The sequence below is a fragment of the Taurulus bubalis genome, assembly GCF_910589615.1.
Source record: "Taurulus bubalis genome assembly, chromosome: 15".
Lineage (NCBI taxonomy): Eukaryota > Metazoa > Chordata > Actinopteri > Perciformes > Cottidae > Taurulus > Taurulus bubalis.
The window spans coordinates 15,942,023-15,961,357 of NC_136603.1; the positions used below are offsets into that span (position 1 = coordinate 15,942,023).

The 19,335-nt window shown below is 40.6% G+C and overlaps 1 protein-coding gene across 1 annotated transcript; it reads left to right on the top strand.

The window, feature by feature from the left end:
- Positions 1-13,479: 13,479 nt before the first annotated feature.
- otc (ornithine transcarbamylase) lies at positions 13,480-18,486 on the top strand (the record flags this gene model as incomplete). Its single annotated transcript, XM_079230925.1, has 10 exons — positions 13,480-13,484; positions 14,607-14,745; positions 15,178-15,259; positions 15,835-15,922; positions 16,114-16,267; positions 16,352-16,474; positions 16,682-16,735; positions 16,823-16,972; positions 17,534-17,671; positions 17,801-18,486. 10 exons carry the CDS (start codon positions 13,480-13,482, stop codon positions 17,858-17,860), a joined length of 993 nt encoding a protein of 330 aa, XP_079087051.1. The 3' UTR covers positions 17,861-18,486.
- Between the last annotated feature and the right edge of the window lie 849 nt (positions 18,487-19,335).

Here is a 19,335-nt window from a genome sequence, read left to right on the forward strand (position 1 = left end):
TCGCCATGAAGGCGGTGAATGACACATTGATTTGGGTGCAGAACGTTCAATCCGAACATCGGACTGCATGCACTTCATTTTCAAGTCTCAAAAGCGTTTAATCATCAAATCCTCACTTGAGTCGGGTCTTGAGTAGTGTGGAGAAGGAAGAAGTGAACTTCATTAGCCGCTACTAGCAGAGCAGAACACAAACAAACCTCCAACAGAAATGGAGGTGCCATGTTTTGGTAAAGAAGAAGAATGATTGGAATAAAAACAGTTGAGTACAACATATACATGATCCACTCTTCATATGATGAACATTGTAGATTCTTTTTGAGTCAATCACATGTGCATCACTGCCGTCAATCAATACTCACAAATGCATCAAATGCGTCTTTTTTCTGTATAGCTTTGAAAAATGAAACTATTTGTGACACAAATACAATTAGTGTATTTAGGAATGAAGCTTGGTGCTGGGGGCCACAGACAAAGATGGGAAGTCAGAAATATTGAGAGACTAATGCATCGTTTGTTTTGGTCTTTTAATGTGATTTGTTGACTATACAATAGAGTAATAATATAAAATATAGAATAATATATCAACAGTGAGCAGGTTTCACTACATGGCCCTTGTGGTGCCGAGTCTGTGTCCTTTCAGTGAAACACTCTCAGCTCCTGGGCCTCACTGCAGGTCGAGGTACTGAGGAAGAACGTCGTTCCAGAACTGCTGAGAGTCGTCTGGCTTCTTCTCTCCTGCAGCGCTCTGCTTCTTCCTCGGTGCTGGTTTGGGTGTTTCTTTATGATCTTTGTATTTTTTTTCAGGAGGCAACTGCTGTATGTTTTTGTTTTTTGCTGATTTTACATTTTTTCCCTCTTCCTCTTCCTCTTCCTCCTCCTCCTCCTCCTCCTCCTCCTCCTCCTCCTCCTCCTCTTCCTCTTCTTCTTCCTCCTCATCTGCTTCTTCCTGCTCCAATTTTGTATTTCTCTCTTTTTCTTTCTCTTGTTCCTCCTCTCTAGCATGTTTCTTACTATGTTTGACGCTTGCAGCCTTTCCTTCTTCCTCACTCTCCTCCTCTTCTCCCTCCTCCTCTTCTTCATTAGCTTCTTCTTCCTCACTCTCATCTTCATTTTCCTCACTATCTCTATCTTTCTTTCCTTCAAGGTGTTCCTGTTTTGTTTCCCCCCTCTCATTTCTGAGTCTGGTCTCTGTTTTTGGTTTAATCTTTGTTTCATTCTCCTCTTCCTCCTCTCCCTCTTCCTCCTCTCCCTCTCCCTCATCATCATCATCATCATCATTGCTCTCTCCCATTATATTTTTAGTCTCAATGCTTTTCTCTTTTCTCTTTATTTTTTCCTCTTCCTCACCTTCACTCTCTTCTTCTCCTTCCTCATCTGCTAAATCTTCCTCACCCCTTTCATCTTCCTTCTCTATAACCTCCTCCTTACTCTCTTCTTCCTCCTCTTCTTCTTCTTCTTCTTCTTCTTCTTCTTCTTCTTCTTCTTCTTCTTCATCTTCTTCTTCCTGCACCAATTTTGTATTTCCCTCTTTTTCTTTCTCATGTTCCTCCTCTTTAGCATTTTTCTTACTATGTTTGATGTTTGCAGCCTTTCCTTCTTCCTCACTCTCCTCCTCTTCTCCCTCCTCCTCTTCTTCATTAGCTTCTTCTTCCTCACTCTCATCTTCATTTTCCTCAGAATCCATATCTTTCTTTCCTTCAATGCGTTCCTGTTTTGTTTCTCCTCTCTGATTTCTGAGTCTGGTCTCTGTTTTTGGTTTAATCTTTGTTTCATTCTCCTCTTCCTCCTCTCCCTCTTCCTCCTCTCCCTCTCCCTCATCATCATCATCATGGCTCTCTCCCATCATCTTTTTAGCAGCGATACTTTTCTTTTTTCTCTTTATTTTTTCCTCTTCCTCACCTTCACTCTCTTCCTCTTCTCCTTCTTCATCTGCGACCTCTTCTTCAACCCTTTCTTCTTCCTTCTCTATTACCTCCTCCTTACTCTCTTCTTCTTCTTCCTCCTCCTCTTCTTCCTCCTCCTCTGTAACATCCTCCTTGCTCTCTTCTTCCCCCTCCTCAACGTCTTCTTCCTTCCCTGGTACCTTCTCATTTCCTTGTTCTTCCTCCTCACCCTCTTCTTCTTCCTCCTCACCCTCTTCCTCCTCCTGCTCTATAACCTCCTCCTTACTCCCTTCTTCCTCCTCACCCTCTTCTTCTTCCTCCTCTGTAACATCCTCCTGATTCTCCTCTCCCCCCTCCACAACTTCTTCTTCTTTCTCTGTCACCTTCTCATTTCCCTGTTCTTCTTCCTCACCCTCTTGTTCTTCTTCCTTACCCTCTTCTTCCTCACCAATAACCTTCTCGTTTCCATCTTCTTCTTCCTCCTCCTCAGCAGTCTTGTCCTCAGCTTCTCCCTTATCTGCAGAGGCCTTTTCCTCGAAATATTCCTCCTCAATCTCTTTATCACTCTTTTCATCTTGCTCTTCTTCATCTTCGTCAGGCTCACTCTTTTCCTCCTCGTCATTTTCATCACTCACTTCGTCCTGTGTCTCATCTTCCTCCCCTTCACTCTTATCTGTTTCTTCATCTTCCTTCTCATCCTCACTTAAGGTGGAATCTCTTTGTTCCTCACCATCTTCCTCTTCCTCAATGTGTTCTTCTTCCTCAGAATCAGACTCTGCAGTGTCACCTCCATCTATGTCCTCCTCCTCTTCCTCTTTGCTCTTGCTGCTCCCCGAGTCTTCATCACTAACATCGTCCTCATCCTCACTCACCTCACTCTCTTCCTCTTCTTCTTTATTCTCTTCACTGGATTCTTCACTTCCATCCTCCTCTGCTTTTTCACTTACTTCAGACGCACTTCCTCCTCCCCCCGATTCCTCACTGCTTTCTTCTTCCTTCTCTTCATTCTCACCCTCAATTTCTTCATCGTCTCCCTCACTGCTGGAGACAGTTTCCTCCTCACCATCTTCCTCTGCTGTTTCATGATCCTGCTCTTCCTCAGTCCCTCCCGTAACACTCTCCTCTTTCTTTTCCCCTAAATCATTGCTGCTTTCACTTCCCTCCTCCTCCTCCTCCTCTTCCTCCTCTTCCTCCTCTTCTTCTTCTTCTTCTTCTTCTTCTTCTTCTTCTTCTTCTTCTTCTTCTTCTTCGTCTTCCACGTCGCTTCCACTTTCTTCATCTTCCTTCTTTCCCTCATCTTCAGTATCTGTTTCTTCTCCTTCATGATCCTTGTGGGTTTTCTCATCTTCGTCATGTTCTTGCCGGGAAGTAATCCCTTGGAAACTGTCCTTCCAATCTGTTTGTGAAAAGTCTTCACCCCCGTCACTCTTCATCACCCGTAGTTGTGACTGAGTGCTATCATGACTTCCCTCTTCTTGAACTGCATTCCTCTTGACCAGACCGTTTTTCCTTGTGCTTCCTTCTGGTGAATTTGACACTTCTGTTGAAGAAAGATGTGACAATGTTGAGGAAAAAGATGGTTGCATTACTGCACTCTGCTTCATGAAATGTTTCACTCGACTGGGTGTTTTGGGGGGTGTAGAGATAACTGTGTCACTGTCAGACTGGAAAACTCCCACGCTTGTCACTGCCTCACTAAGCACCTCCACAGCTGCAGCTGCTACCCCAGCAGCAGGAAGGAGACTGGCTGCGGTACTGAGGATCTCCCCCCACCTTGACTTTTTTCCCATCAGGCTCTGAGTATCCTCTCTGTGTGTTCCAGAAACAAGCAGATCTCTATCGACACATGCTGGGTCTTGCAGGGATTTCGCTCCGCTAATAGAAACCACCTCTGTTCCCTGAGTGCTTTGTGAGGAAGTGGGGTTACACAGCAGTTCAAGCGGTGAATCCTGCTGTGATATCAGTGAGCTGGAAGCTTCAGTCTCCTTACTCCTTGGTTTGGCCCTCGCATTAACTTCAGAGTCTGCTCCTCCTCTGATGTCATCCCCTCCTTCTCCACCTGGTTTAGATTGTTCCTTCAGTTTAGACTCTATTGCCTTCATTTTGTCATTTACTTCAGCGCTGTCACCTTCAGGTATCTTCTGCTTATCTGCAGTTCTACCTCTTGTTTTTTTAGCTGTGTTTAACTCATTTTCTTGAACTTTTCCTTTGCTTTTCCTTTTAACTGGAGTATTTCCTGTATATTTACTGGGAGTTTTGACTGGTGTGGATTTGTCTTCTTGCAGTTCACCTTTCATTTTCATAGGTGTAGATGTCACACTTTGTGTTTTCTTCGTATCGACCTGAGCAGGGGTGGTTTCTTTTCTCACTGGTGGAGATTTTAAATCCAGTGCTTTATTTTGACCTTTTCCCAGTGCAGTGTGCGCATCTTTTGTTGAGTTTGATTTGACTTGCTGCATATGCACTTCAACAGGTTTGATGTCAGTGCTTTCACTCTTGATTTCTGCATCTTTTTCTTCAGATGACCAACTTACACTTCGGACAGATAGGCTGCTTGTTCTATTTCCTGTAGTGATCTTAATAACACGAGAGGTCTTGTCAAAAGCTGATGTATTTTCCTCTTTTTTTGGTGTCCCTCTCAAAGTTTTCTTCAAAGGGATGGCTTCCATACACTCTTTGTTTATATTACTTTCTTTCACATTTCTATTTCTCCTGTTATTTCCCTTCAGTTTGATCAGTCTCTGCGGTGCTTCGGACAGTGTCTTCCTGACAGATGGTGCAGTTTGTGGGCTTGACTCTGATAGTTTTGGTGATTTAAAATGGGAGGGTTCCTGTCGTGCTTGTCCATTAGTTGTGACTTTATTGGACTGCTTGGTGATATTCTCTTTGCCTTTAGATGAGATGCTTTTCGATGCGTTTTTCAGACTTTTTGAGCTCATCAGTGGAGTCATTTCTCTCTTTAAAGAGTCTTTCAGGAGCCCTGTGGGCGAGGCCTTGAGAAACCGTTGCTTTGCTTCCCTATTGAACTGGAACAACTCGGCTTCTTTCTTAGTTCTTCTAAGAGCTTGGCCTTTCTTCTTCTTTTCCTATAATAAATCACAGAGAAAACAGGGATGTAAAAATAAAAATAAAACGAGCTGAAAAAGGTCATATGCTTGATAATTGTGTGTTATAAAAAAGGAAAGTTGAACAAGCACAGCAGCAAACCTGCAATCAACATTACTGAATGAGTAGTTGTGGCATTTTATGTTTCATGTGTTTTACTGCCAAATGTATGTCAGCACTAGTTTAAAGAAGCTGTTTCTTATTCAATAACACTCAGAAAAACATCAGAATTTCAGCATTGGTTTGGATACATGTTTTGTAGGCATCGATGAATATAATTACAAATATCAAAATGTTAGCAGCAATACATAAGAATATAATATTTTGCCAGTAAAAACTATATTTTGGATCCCATCATCATGTAAAAATACATTTTGGTACATTTTTGTACAATGTTATTTGAAAATGTCATAAACAGCAGTTAAAACCAGTGGTTGAATGTAACTTATTTACTCAAGTACTGTGCATAAGTAGACATTGAGGTATTTCCTTTTTGTTCAACTTTATACTTGTACTTTATACTTGTACTGCATCCCACAGTTTAAGGCATATGAAAGGTTATGGGTTTTCTTTGCAGTATGATCATTGTGGGCACACTTGATGTGGATCACTGATTATTCATCAACACATCTGTCATCAGGCTTAAATACAGATGTGGGAGGGAGGTGAAGGAAACCTTGGCGACCATTGAAAGAAGGTGAAAGAAATCCTCATTTACCATCTGCATTTGAGATTAACAGACGGTGGTTAATTGGGGGTCAGTGAGGTGTGAAAACCGACATTTATCACCGTCACAGCAGAATTTCAAATGCAAATTAAATAATTGTTGTGCACTTCTTTAGAGATATTCATCTCTGTCCCACATTTAAGCTCACACATGTCTGAGCATAAGTAAGTAGGTACATTTACTCAAGTATTCGCTTCACTAAATATTCAGTGTACTTTACTTAAATACTTTCATTACTTTACACATCACTCCTTGTTTTTTCACCTGGAGTTGCTAGTTATAGTAAGATTTTACTTTAAAAACATACAAACTTCTCAGCACACAAAATCAGTAGTTATACTCAAATATGAATGCTTTTACCTCTAATTAACCCTTTTTGAAATTGTGGTACTACTACTGTTACCATATAGACACAAACCCATGAAACATTACAACTCAGGCAGGAACAGGTTACTGAGCACCACATGTAGCTCTATGACACACAACGATGCAGGAGACTCTTTCACAGCTTGCTTCATCTCTGGCTGGAAACATTGATGAGATGTGGCAAGAGTGTGTGTGTGTGTGTGTGTGTGTGTGTGTGTGTGTGTGTGTGTGTGTGTGTGTGTATATGTGTGCATGTGTGTGTGAGTGTGTGCGTGCGTGCGTGCATATCTGCCTGGAGCTCAAACACATTTGTGTATTGGCAGAAGCAATCCTAATCTCTGAATCTGCTTTGAGGTGATTCATCACACACATTCTTGGGAAAAGAGCAAATGAACGAAAAATATTAAGAAAACATAACACTGAATTTAATTTAATATTTCACTTCAATGTTATATCAAATGGAAAATGTCTCCACAGACACACAGACACACACACATATGTATGCTGACCTATGCACATTTCCTGGAAAAGTCAGTGAGTGTTCAACATTGCTGCTTTCTGCCCTGGAGTGCACATAATGTAGACCACAACCAAGAAGCCTAAAGAGGAAAATAGCATTCAACTGACTCTAAATAACATTCAACTGACTCTGCGTTTATGACTTTATGGACAAAATACTGTATTTCTCTACTCTACTAAAAGGAAACCAAACTTCTCTCACCATATTTGGCAAAAAGTCAGAGTGTACTCCTTTCTCAGAGATATTCTCCTCCACGTCTTCTTGTCTCTGAGAAGTTTCTCCCTCTGCAAAAAACAACAATGATTGGGTTATTGAAACAGCTGTGCACAAGAGTATCCAACACAAGATACAATCTCAGCTCAGCACTGGATAAAATTATAGGTTGAAAATACCTGTTTTAGGCGAGGCAGGATACTCATTCTCACCAAGATGTTTATTGGAAATATCCCTGGAGGGTCTGGTGGGGCTGCAGGGTTCTTTAGGTGTTGGAGGAGAGTCTCCAATTAAGGCCTTTTTGGCGGTTGCCACTCCATACACTCTTCTTTTTGCAGTCCTTTTATGAGATACTAGGGTGCTATGTGTAGTCGTCTTTGGTGACGGTAAGGGAGAAGGCAGCTCTTTGGATTTAGACTTAGAAGAAGCAGCAGTAGAGGATTCACTCTGAAATGAGTTTGATGATTGAGAATGTGGGCTCTGTGGCTTAGAGGATAACACTGGAGATCTGGGGGATAGTGGTGGGCTCAGTCTTACTTCTGATTGTGGTTTCGGGGATGATGAAGTGGTGTCAAAGTCTTTTGAGAGCGTTTTAGGGGTTGGGATATTTCTGGACGTTTGCCAGGAGGTGTTGAGGAAGTCAGAATTTAGACTTGGGAGGTTTTGAAACATCTCTCCAAACTGCTGCACGGAGTTTCCCTGAAAGAAAAGAGAGCAAATAAAGTCAGTAAAAGGTTTGATGGAGCTCCCCTAAACGGTTAGTCAGCAGCACTGCAGCAGAGCTACAAGCTGGTGTAATACTGCTTCCTACTGGAGGTAAACTGTGATTACAATTATCTAAAGCTGAGACAACAAACTTTCTGCAGGGTTCACAGAGTTAAATAAAAGTCTTATTTATATCACATGCAATGCAATGTAATAGTTGTTCACAATCATACTGGTCAAAGTATGAAAGAATGATGGCAAACCAGAAGGAACTATAGGGCCTTGAAATATTTCTTATTATATCACTTTTTTTTCACTTTTTCCCAGAGGTGTTAAATATATTCCCAAATATATTACTAGTGAAATCAATGTGACCATAACCCAGATGCGCAGCATAAAATACATATATGGATTAAATGATAATGAAAAAAAGAATAATTAACTTAAGTACATGTTAGAGCTGCAATGATTAGTATATACATTGATTGGGCAATCAAAAGAATATGAACTAGCAACTATTTTGATTAATTCATCATTTCAGTAATGTTTTGATATTTACAAATTCTCAAATGTGAAAATATGCTACTTAGGTGGTCTTAATTGTATATTTTTGATCTTGGACATGTGGTTGAACCAAACATGACATTTACAGACTTCACCTTGTGCTCTAGGATTATGTGCATTTTGTCCAATTTTAGTTTTAGTTTTTTTAAATCAGCAGATTAAAGGATAATGAAAACAATAAGTAGTTACGGGCCTCGTACATGTAACGACATGTGTATGAGGCCTGCATCTAGGATGTATTGCTGGAAAGTTGCAGATTGCAACCAACTGAAAATAAGTACCACGGTGTAGGTTCTCACTTTTTCTCTGTGGCGGGCTCGAGCAGCGAGGGCCGAGAGTGGGACCATTGGATTAGGATCCATCAAAGTCTCCAGCAGCATCTCTGTGTAACTTGGCTCCAAAAGGTTCCCTGTGATTGTGACATCCTCTTCTGGTCTGGGTGCTGCCAGTACCAGCATGTGGTTACCACCACAGGATACCTAAATGTAAGAACACACAAGGACTCAGTTCATGACAGAGTATCCTTTCCATCTGCAGACACACAGGATGAACCACTTGGGAGGTGGACTACAGTCAGGGGGCGTTTAAGCCAAAGACTTTGTGGGTTTAGTGTTTTCTTAAAGGACATTTGACAATGACATGACCAACCTGAGCCGTTTCATCACATTCACTTACTAACTGAACACTGTACTGCATGGTGAAACGTGTGCAGAGTGTCGGGCTGAACTGGTTGATGAAGTTCTCCACCCCTAAACCCAGTTTCCCATGACGCCCATCACCGAACGTGTACAGGAGCCCGCTGTCTGTGGAGGACAAACGCTTTACAAGTTTGAAACTTGCATCTAATCACTTCACATTTCATTTAGATGGGATACTATTTTTCAACGCTATCATAAAGAGCTCCAGAGATTACCTACTTGTGATCACAGCGGTGTGGTTCTCTCCACAGGCGACATGTTTGACGCTGCTGTTACGAAAGTGCTCCAGTGATTTTGGCAAAGCCGCTTCAAACTGAAATGTCCCGTGGCCCAGCTGACCGTACTGACCTCTGCCAAACGTGTACACATTCTCCTCTGGGACGGAAACACAGACACGATGAAACAAGACGAGACAGTGGTGGAAAGAAAGTACATTTATGTGTTTTTTTATATTAAGAGTATTTATGTGTGAATGATGTATGTTATAGAAAGAGGTAGGACCATATAAGTGTTTATGTCTGCCTAATAATTGCGGACAAATAATATTTATTGATTTACAATTTGTTTTATGTGTTTACTGTTTAATATATTGGTTATTCTTGTTTATTTTTCTTATTATTTGTTCTTCCACCACTGACTAACAGACTGCACTGTAAGACTTTGATGTAAATTTACAGTGAAATTCTAACAGTAACCTACTGTATTGTGCTAATACAGTATAATGCTGTAAAAGCAATGCATTCTGGGAGGTATAGCGCTTGCTTCCATGATCCTACGGTCAAGTGTTTCTTTTCACAGTAATTTACTGCGTACCGCTGAGAATCATGGGAAAGTAACGTCTATTGTTTTGAAGTTCTCATAAACAATGAGCAGCCAGAGCGGAGTTTTGCAATTCCTCAGCCAATCTTGTCATTTTCTATTTGAATTATAATGTCTTCAGTTTTAATACGTAAATCACTTTAATTTTAACCAGATTAAGATAAAACATTTAAAACTCGCGGCTATTTGTATTTTCACCGCTGCTCGGTTCGTGCTCCTCGCAGCAGCAGCAGGAGACCGTTCCCTTAGTGCAGGTGGAGGAGACACAACACCTCACAATGTTACGATCTATATATTTTTTTGATTTTCACCACCGCCAGTTTGGGAAAGTCAAGTGGATGTATTATTTTTAAGTTTTGATCTTCAGTCCAGACGAAAAAAGTGCAAGAAGGACGCCTATTAACTACCTCAAGGTAAGTCCAGTTGCAACTAAAGATATATTTTTGAACACCTTTGCTAACATGTAGGTTAGCTTTAGCACATGTTTCTACATGCTTTTTATGGTTGTAACCATTCATTTGGTAAAGTTCTGTCTTTAACATGTCAAGAATATAGAGACCACCCAAGTCAGGGAGTAGAGATTAAGTGAAGAATGTTCTGGCACAAGGACATTAACATTAGACATTTCATTGTCATTTATTTATCCCGCTCTTCAGCGAGCAACAAAATAAAATGTTCACAGCTGATGGCATAGTAGTCTGAGCTACTTACGTCTCAGGGATAGAACTTGACTCATGGTTTTAAAAGAATTACACCACCAAACTGCATGATGGGTAAATCCCGCCCACTCAGTCACACAGGAAGAGACAGACAAGTCTCCTGTGCGACTGAGCAATATATCTACTCTATATGCACTACAAACATAAAGTAGGAAAAATAACGATTATGCGAACAATATGTGGTGGCCATTAACAATAGTTCAGAAGTGGTTTGACTCACGTTTATTTATTTTTGTTCTACCTTGCCATCCTTTCCAGAAGCTGTGTTGGAATCAACCCAGAGAGAGGGACAAAGGCACGTCGGGGAAAGGTGATCAGCAAGAAGAGCGGGAGAACGGTCCAAAAGAAAAGCCGCATGTGTGCTCCCTCTTGAGGAAGCTCATGGATTTCAAGTGGGACTTTGTATGAGTTTGTCACTACCCTAACTCTGTCCATGGAGCATACACACACACACGCACACACACACACACATCATATCTATGACTTTGTCTCACTCTTTCACATTGCTATTTGTATTTGTAAGGGCTATTTTTGTATTTATTTGTATTTAATTATCTTAACAATGTTCAACCAGGCATTATTTTTTGTTTAATATTGAAGTTGGCTATTGGGTAAGCACACTATTGTTCAAGTAAATTAATCTCTTATTTGGATGCTATTTTTTGTCAAACTCAGGCTATTGTAATAAATAAAAATATTATAATGAATATGTCCTTTTGTCTTGTTTATTGTAAGTTGTTATTTGTCATGCTTGTTAATTTTCCTGATGTTATATATTTTTTGAATAATTTAGAAATTTACTTTACATTTGGATTACAACAAGTTACTGTATTTCTTAGCTGCTGTAATCTAGTAAAAACAGGAGAGATGCTGTACATTTTACAGTAATTTACAGGAGAAACTGCTGCTAGTAAATTACTGTAATTTGGAATTATTACAGTAGAGATGCTGTATCAATAGAATACAGCAGCTTGCTGTATTCTATTGATACAGTAAAGATGCTGTACATTTTACAGTAACTTACTGGCAGCAGTTTCTCCTGTAAGTTACTGTAATTTTACATGAAAATGTTTTACAGTGTGTATTTCTGATATATGTCAAATATAAACAGTAAAACAAACAAAAAAGGCATCAGCAGAAAATTGTCTGTACTAAACCTACCGGTGAGTGCCACCGTGTGCTCCCCTCCGCAGCACACCTGGGTGACATGACCCAGAAAGCCTTGCACCCGCTGAGGGACTCTGTGATTGGCCAGCTGCTCCACCTGGAGACCAAGCCTTCCATTCGCACTATCGCCAAACGTGTAGAGATCTCCATCCGCTAGAGCAAAGCCGACACAGCGCTGGAATGTGAAGGCTGGTTAAATGAACACTCAAACAGTCTCTTGTGCTTTGTTTGGTTGGACTGTGTTGTACCTGTGACAAAAGCTGAGTGGTGGTACCCACAGGAGACCCACATCACCGCCTCCCCAACATCCACCTCTGTGGGTTCTGCTGCAAACCCCTCATCCCCTAAACCGATCTGACCCACGGCGTTGTCTCCCCACATGAAGAGCCTGCCGTCCTCTAACAACACACACACACACACACACACACACACACACACACACACACACACACACACACACACACACACACACACACACACACACACACACACACAAATACAGTTTTGACTTTGGCCAGAGCATGTTGGGCTGACGGAGACACTTGTTGCATTATTACTTGTCACTGTTCGGACCTGTTAAGGCAGCTGAGGTGTTGCATCCTGCAGAAAGCATTTTGATGGGTGCACGGTCACAGAAGGGATGCAGCGGGTGAAACGATGTGGTGTTGTTGCAGTGGCCCAAACCCAGCTGGCCTTCCTGGTTACTGCCAGATACAAAGACACTACCCTGCCCTAAAAATATACAAACCCTGAATTTAATACAACCAATTCTGAGCCTTTCTTGATGAAAGAGCTGTCGTATGAAATTCTGATATTATTTGTTAATTATCTTACATGTGCAGACAATTGTGTGATAGCTCCCACAAGCTACAAGCTTCACTTTCTCAGACTTTAAGGCTGAAAGGAAAATACAGTGGTTGTATATACAGCTTGTGAAAGTGTTATCTCAACCTATAACAATAGTTATAATTAGTTTTTATATTTTGTATCATTAATCTGAATCTGCAAAGTAACTTAGGTTATTAGATAAACACAGTGTAGTAAGAAAATACTCACATAAAGTACAGATACCTTAAAATGATGCGTAAGCACAGTACCTGTGTAAATGTACCTGATACTTTCCACTACCTAACTGATTAGACGACATTAGATTGGCTTTTCCACTTTTTTTTCTTTACATATTGTAGAGCAAGCGATGAAAGGATTAATCAAGAAATAATTGGCATATGAATCAATAATGAAAATAATCATTATTTACAGTTTTGGTGTAAAATAACTCACCTTTCACAGAGGCAGGTTTGTTAGCACTAGGCCTAAATCCACGTCCCAGTTGGCCCCAAGTATTACCACCAAACATGAGCAACCTGCCATTTTCTGCAGACATTAAAATAATTGAATTACACAAATATTCAACGCTGAACATAGTCATTGTTCACTATTAAAATGTGCATAGATTGTCTGCACCTGTGATGACAGCAGTGTGCTCTCCGCCACAAGATAGATGCACTGGCCGGTCATTCTTCAACCAGAATTTACCAGGCACATTGTCAGCAAAACTGCTCTTTCCAAATGTGAAGATGGCTCCGGTTTCTGAGGACAAATGTATGATTCATCCTCTAAACAGCCTTTGAGAGGTGTAAATAACTCTGTGCGGGACTTAAAGGCAGCACTGACATACTCTTCTCTAACTTAACACCGGCTAAACCCAACCTGAACATCTCAAGCCTTTTAAGTAGCAGCCTGACAGAAATAGCAACAGGTCAACCACACACAGCCACACACACATACACACAGGGCATGTGGAAACCGCTCGTACAATGGGCAGGTAAGTTTGCCATTCATCAAGATAAGTGGTGTATATATGCTGTTTCATTGTATTAAGTACTCTCACCCGGTATGTCCTCATCGTCCTGTCCCGTCATCTCCACTGCTCTCCCCTCACACCTCCTCATCTGCACCATATGGCGCGCAGCTGAATGACAGGAAGACCAAGATGACGTAGAGGAGGAACAGTTGATAGATAGATATCCCTGAGGTAGCCATGTAAGTAACGTTACGTTAGTCATAGGTGAGGAATATTAATATATTTGTTTTCAAAGTAGCCTACTTAGTGATCAAAGCAGAATATAAATGGTGTAATTATTATAACACCATGACGAAACACACTAAAAGTTAAATAAAAAAGACCAAATAATGGTTTTAAGTTAACAATGAATAACTGTTGAAATGTATCAAACGTACATCTATGATAAGTAAGTGTTTATTGTTATATGTGTGTTACTCCGTGATTCAGTCACATAGCGGTCCCTCGGCAACCCGTGGGGGACAGACAATTATTTAACTTGCAATTATTACAAAAAGCATGTTTGAGATCTCACACATTTATTATATGTGCAAGGAATTGTCAAATGTTTGTCGAAAACAACGTTTAGACCCATGTTTCCATCAATGGAGCAGCAGCGCGCATTGGGACTCAAACGTTAGTTTTTCCCCAACAAACATTGTATCATTCCAGATAGACAGATGACATCTGTGAGATTACGATGACAGTTTAAATATGTGACTGGTTTGCTGAATAATGAAAGAAAATGACGTTTTGTCATGTGACCAAAGTACGCATGAAGTTCTTTGCTTGGGAACTTTTTTTATTTTTGCAGATGAAATACACTGAAACACAAATTGAGTAGCCCACACATTATAAATATTAATAACGATAAAAGCGTTCGTCATCCCATTTCAAGTGTCCAACCACATACAGTAAACTCTGGACTGGGAGCAAGCCACGCCTCTCGCTTCCGGGTTGTGCGGTGACGTCAGTAGTAGCCACGCTGCTGCTGGCTTAAATTGGAGCCTCCCATATTGCATGTCAACTGAAATATCCCCACTGCATTTGTCTTCCATTATACTTGAGCTACAATGTCTACTAAACTACTATCTGCAAACAAAGTCTTCAAATGCTTGAAAACTCTTTCGGCACGAGGGTTGAGGTAAGAAACTCCAGATAACTTTATTTGGAAATGAGCACAACGTGCCTGGTGTCGTCATGTGTATCACTAAGTATCGTTAGTCCAGGTAATACTAACTTCCACGCATTGTGTCCTCGTGCGTTTACCTTCACAGCACCGGAGCTGCGTCCCTCGGTTCAGTTACTTTAAAGGGTCGCAGCTGTCTGACTCTGAAGGACTTCAGCTCAGAGGAGATCAAGAGGCTGCTGTGGGTGTCTGCGGATCTAAAGCATCGGATCAAACATGAAAAACAGGTAGCTCACAAATGTCAGCTGTGCACGTGCATGTGATAATTATTAAAAAGACTTAACTTCACTCAATCAAAGCCAAACGTCGCCAAATATAGCAAATATAGTTACGATAAGAAAATACAACTTTTAATTTTTTTGTGTGCAAAAGATATATATATATTTATTTTTTTTTCCTTTTCTGTGCACTATCATAATCCAATATACCAGTAACACATATGAACTCATTATCTATGTTCTCAAGGGGTTTCTGTATATTATCCCCTTTTTAATTATTCAAATAGGCCTTGTGGTTGAGGAGATAATCCGAATTTAGTATGGGTATAATTAACCATTCGGATTTTCGGAAAACAGGGCTTGATACCATAAGGTTAATGTCCTCAGTGTTATTACCGTGTAGCCTCATCTAATGGTTGCTAACTTTCATTTCTATTTCAGTATCTTCCTCTTCTGCAAGGAAAGTCGATTGCTATGATATTTGAGAAGAGGAGCACCAGAACCAGAATGTCCACAGAAACAGGTGTGCGTTTAGTTTACAAGTATCTGCACTGGTGTGTGCTCTGTGCTATAATACCAATCATTTAACAATATCATAAATAACTGCTTTTAGAAAGGCTGGGGAATGTTATAAAGACACTGGGCAGTTTGGGCAATTTACACATAACATATGTACAATTTGCATTTATGTATGAGAAAATAGATTTCAAATATAGGAAAGGCGAAATTACACGTGCACAGATAATGCAAATGCACTTGTAAAAGAAAGGTCAGTTATAAACATACTAATGATACATCGGCTTAAATATATATATATCCAAGTAAAATAGTGATTGTGACATAGTAATAATCTCAAACATTTATAAAAGAAAGCATTATCTCATGCTGTTAGCTGGGCTGATGCTGTTCAGTAAAGGTCATTGTCAATATGGACACAAAAGAACTGCTGAAAGGCGACTTTCAGTCCATGCCAGGACAAAGCGGTCTTCAGTCCTCTCTTTCCCTGCACTGCTCCCCTTCAATGCTTACATGAGGTTATGATTGTTATATTTATGCACTAGCTGGCCATTTGGGAAATTGAAGTTGTCATAATTCCAGGTTTTGCGTTGCTGGGTGGGCACCCCTGTTTCCTCACTTCTCAGGACATCCACCTTGGAGTGAATGAGAGCAGCACAGACACAGCTAGGTGAGTTTTATACGTGTCCTTTCACTTATGGAAACACAATGGAATTAATGTCAGTCACTTGTTTGGAACAAGGCTTCATATTTGCACTCCTTTGTTATCTGTTTATCCGGAGAAACCTTAAGTAGCATGCTATTTCTAGTGTAACCTACACTTACATGTCCGCCTCTGGACTCTCTCAACTCCGACCTCAGGGTTCTCTCGGGGCTCTGCGACATTGTCTTGGCACGAGTGTACAGCCACTCCACGCTGGAGGAGCTGGATAAGGACGCTTCCATCCCCATCATTAACGGCCTGTCGGACCTCTACCACCCAATCCAGATTCTGGCGGACTTCCTCACCTTGCAGGTACTACGACTCCTACGCGTACTGCAATTCCCATCCAGTAAATGACAATGACATCGTGTTTTCTAAATGACCACACTCCCCCAGGAGCATTATGGTTCCCTGAGTGGACTAACCGTGAGCTGGATTGGAGATGGAAACAACGTCCTCCACTCCTTCATGATGACTGCGGCTAAATTGGGAGTTCATCTTAAGATTGCTACACCAAAGGTTTGCCTTGTTTTATTCCGTCATGTACATTTAGCCTCTCTTTTAGCGCACTACCTCTACTTTCTAGTAGATTCTTGTTGTGTAGTTTGCCGGTCTAGATGCATGCAGTCAACCTTGAGCATCAAATCCCCCCCAGTTGCTTGGGAAACAAACGCCTGTGGTTCTGTTTTGTAATGTAGAAAGCTAAAGCTGTATTTTAATTCACAGGGGTACGAGCCAGAAAAGAGTGTTATTCAAGAGGCACAGAGACTTTGCAAAGAAGTGAGGTCTTCTTCAGGTGTCATTACTTTAAACACACCTCTTGTCAAAGGGTTTCTTATGAATTCATAACATCACATTTTGTCTCAGCATGGGACCCAGCTTGTTTTGACCTCTGACCCGATGGAGGCTGCCCACGGCAGCAATGTGTTGGTCACTGACACTTGGGTGAGCATGGGACAGGAGGAGGAAAAGAAAAAGAGGCTCAAGGACTTTAAAGGTTACCAGATTACAATGCAGGTAATAAGAACATTGTCTTTTTACCTGTTTGTATTTTTGGCATTGTGTATCTTTTTGATTTAGCATTTGATATGGTTTCTTTTTTATATTTTATCTCTTTCTTACATTGTACTGCAACTCCTTTTTTACTTTCTGAGATGCTCTTTTTTTGCTTTAAAATCAAAAATGTGTCAACTAGAAAACACACCAGTAGCTTTTGGAAACGTTAGCAGTTCTTTTCTGTCAGTTCTTTCCACAAATTGGTCCCTTTTGACAGCTGTACTTGTTGTAAGTAAGCAAATCAGTCTTAAATATTATATTTTAATCTTCTGCTAATTGTTTGTATGGTAAACTGGTCTCACACTAATTACAGACTTAATCTGGTTTATAATCCGCAAGCAAGCTTTAAATAAATCTTGCACAGAACATGATGATGGAATTAATAGAATTTTCTGAAAAAAAGGTTACAGTAATTATTCTGGTCAATAAGAATATGTCTTTATGTTTGGCAAGTAAATATTTTTTCAAAGGAGCTATCTATTGTCACTGAGTTGAAATGGGTCTCGGTTTGTTCCACTACAGACAGGAAGTGTTGCCAAACCAGACTGGAGCTTCCTGCATTGTCTCCCCCGCAAAATGGAGGAGGTAGACGACCAGGTGTTCTACTCCTCCCGCTCCCTCGTCTTCCCCGAGGCAGAGAATAGAAAGTGGACAATCATGGTGAGAAACCTGATTGTTGTTTAATGCACAGTTTAATACTAGAACGTGTCAAAATGATCCTGTCAGAAAAGTCTTTGCCTCCAGTTTGATTCTCCGTCTACTGATCGTCACAACTGTCTTCTCTTTCAGGGTCTGATGGTGTCTCTTCTGACTGACTACACTCCACACATCCCCATGCCCAAGTTTTAACTTTAACATAAGGTAGAGTTTTACTTGTCCTATTGCAGGGGCCTCTGCATAGTTCAATGTCTGATTTCACCCACTGATGGCACCATCACAACACAAGATGGGTTCCCCAAGAGTAACTGTGTTTACATTGTTTAATTCACCTCCTGATTTAGAGCATTTGTTTGTCCTCCCTCGGTGTTCAATTATAAGCCAAAGATTGATGTTTTCGTTCTACCTTTTCTGTAATGGAGTACAAGGATTGTTTTGCAAGCATATGTTTTACAGACGTGTTCCTGAAAAGGAAAAGATTACTGAACTGTTCTTCAACTTGTTTAATGTTGTCTTCACTTCACAACATTCTCCAACAGCATCGGAAACTTGAAAGAGAAAACACAATCGGCCTGAACTGGCCAATCACATTCTTGTAGTATCTACGTGGTATTTGAGAAGTATTGTTATTGTTGAGAAAAACAAACCAATAAAAGGAAAAGGGAAAAATTAAGTTGTGAATCAAGCCACAGTGTCAGGAAATAAGCGAGTGATCACTAAGATAATCGTGCATGAACAATAAATATCTACTTCTACTAGCAGACGGTGGTGGACTGAGGTACTTTCACTTTACCCGAGTACTCTAATTGTATGCTGCTTTATACTTCGACCCCACCTACATACTAGAGGAAATGATTGTACTTTTTACTCTCTCTTTATACTATATACAAACAAAGTTATTACGCTCTTACATGTATTTGTTAGTGATTAAAAACAGAATAATATATAACATTGTGAAAGGAGCTGGTATTTTTACTTTTACTTATAGAACTGAATATTTCTTCCACCACTGCTAGCAGTTTTTTCTCATAAAATCCAGTTTTTATGCGGTTGGCATATTTTTTTACCAAACATGTTCCCATGGACATATGAATTACTAAATTTAAATTTGTCTCACATCTTTTAATTTGAGCATTTCCGGCTAGAACTCTCGTCGCTTTTAGATATATGCCAGTGGCAGAGTTTGGGATTGTGACGTTTACTCCCATGTGCATATTACTAGTTTAATTTCGCTCCTGTTGGCTGGGCCTTCTGGTTATTTATAGGGCGTCAGGCCAAAGGCTGCGCGGACAGATGGAGAGAGCGCCCCCCGATGGAAGCAGGCGGTAACGTCGGGCTCCCTGGTTGGATAACGTAAGATGACGTCAAATGACGGACTGACGCGTTGTTGATGTGCGGGAAGCTTTGATCCACGTGGGTGGTCCGCTCGGATAGAAACACGGCTTCATTCATAAACACCACCAGCCTGTCATTAAAGGAAACACACATGCGCACATTGTTTTTTAGTAACAACACAAACGCCTACACTAACTACATGTTGCATCCGAAACAGAATAAAATGAACTTTTCATGTTTTCAACACTCATGATGATTTAAAACGCGAATAACAAATAGCGAACTACACAGGTTAATTACTGAGACAAACGCTTTTTTTTGCTAGAAATGGC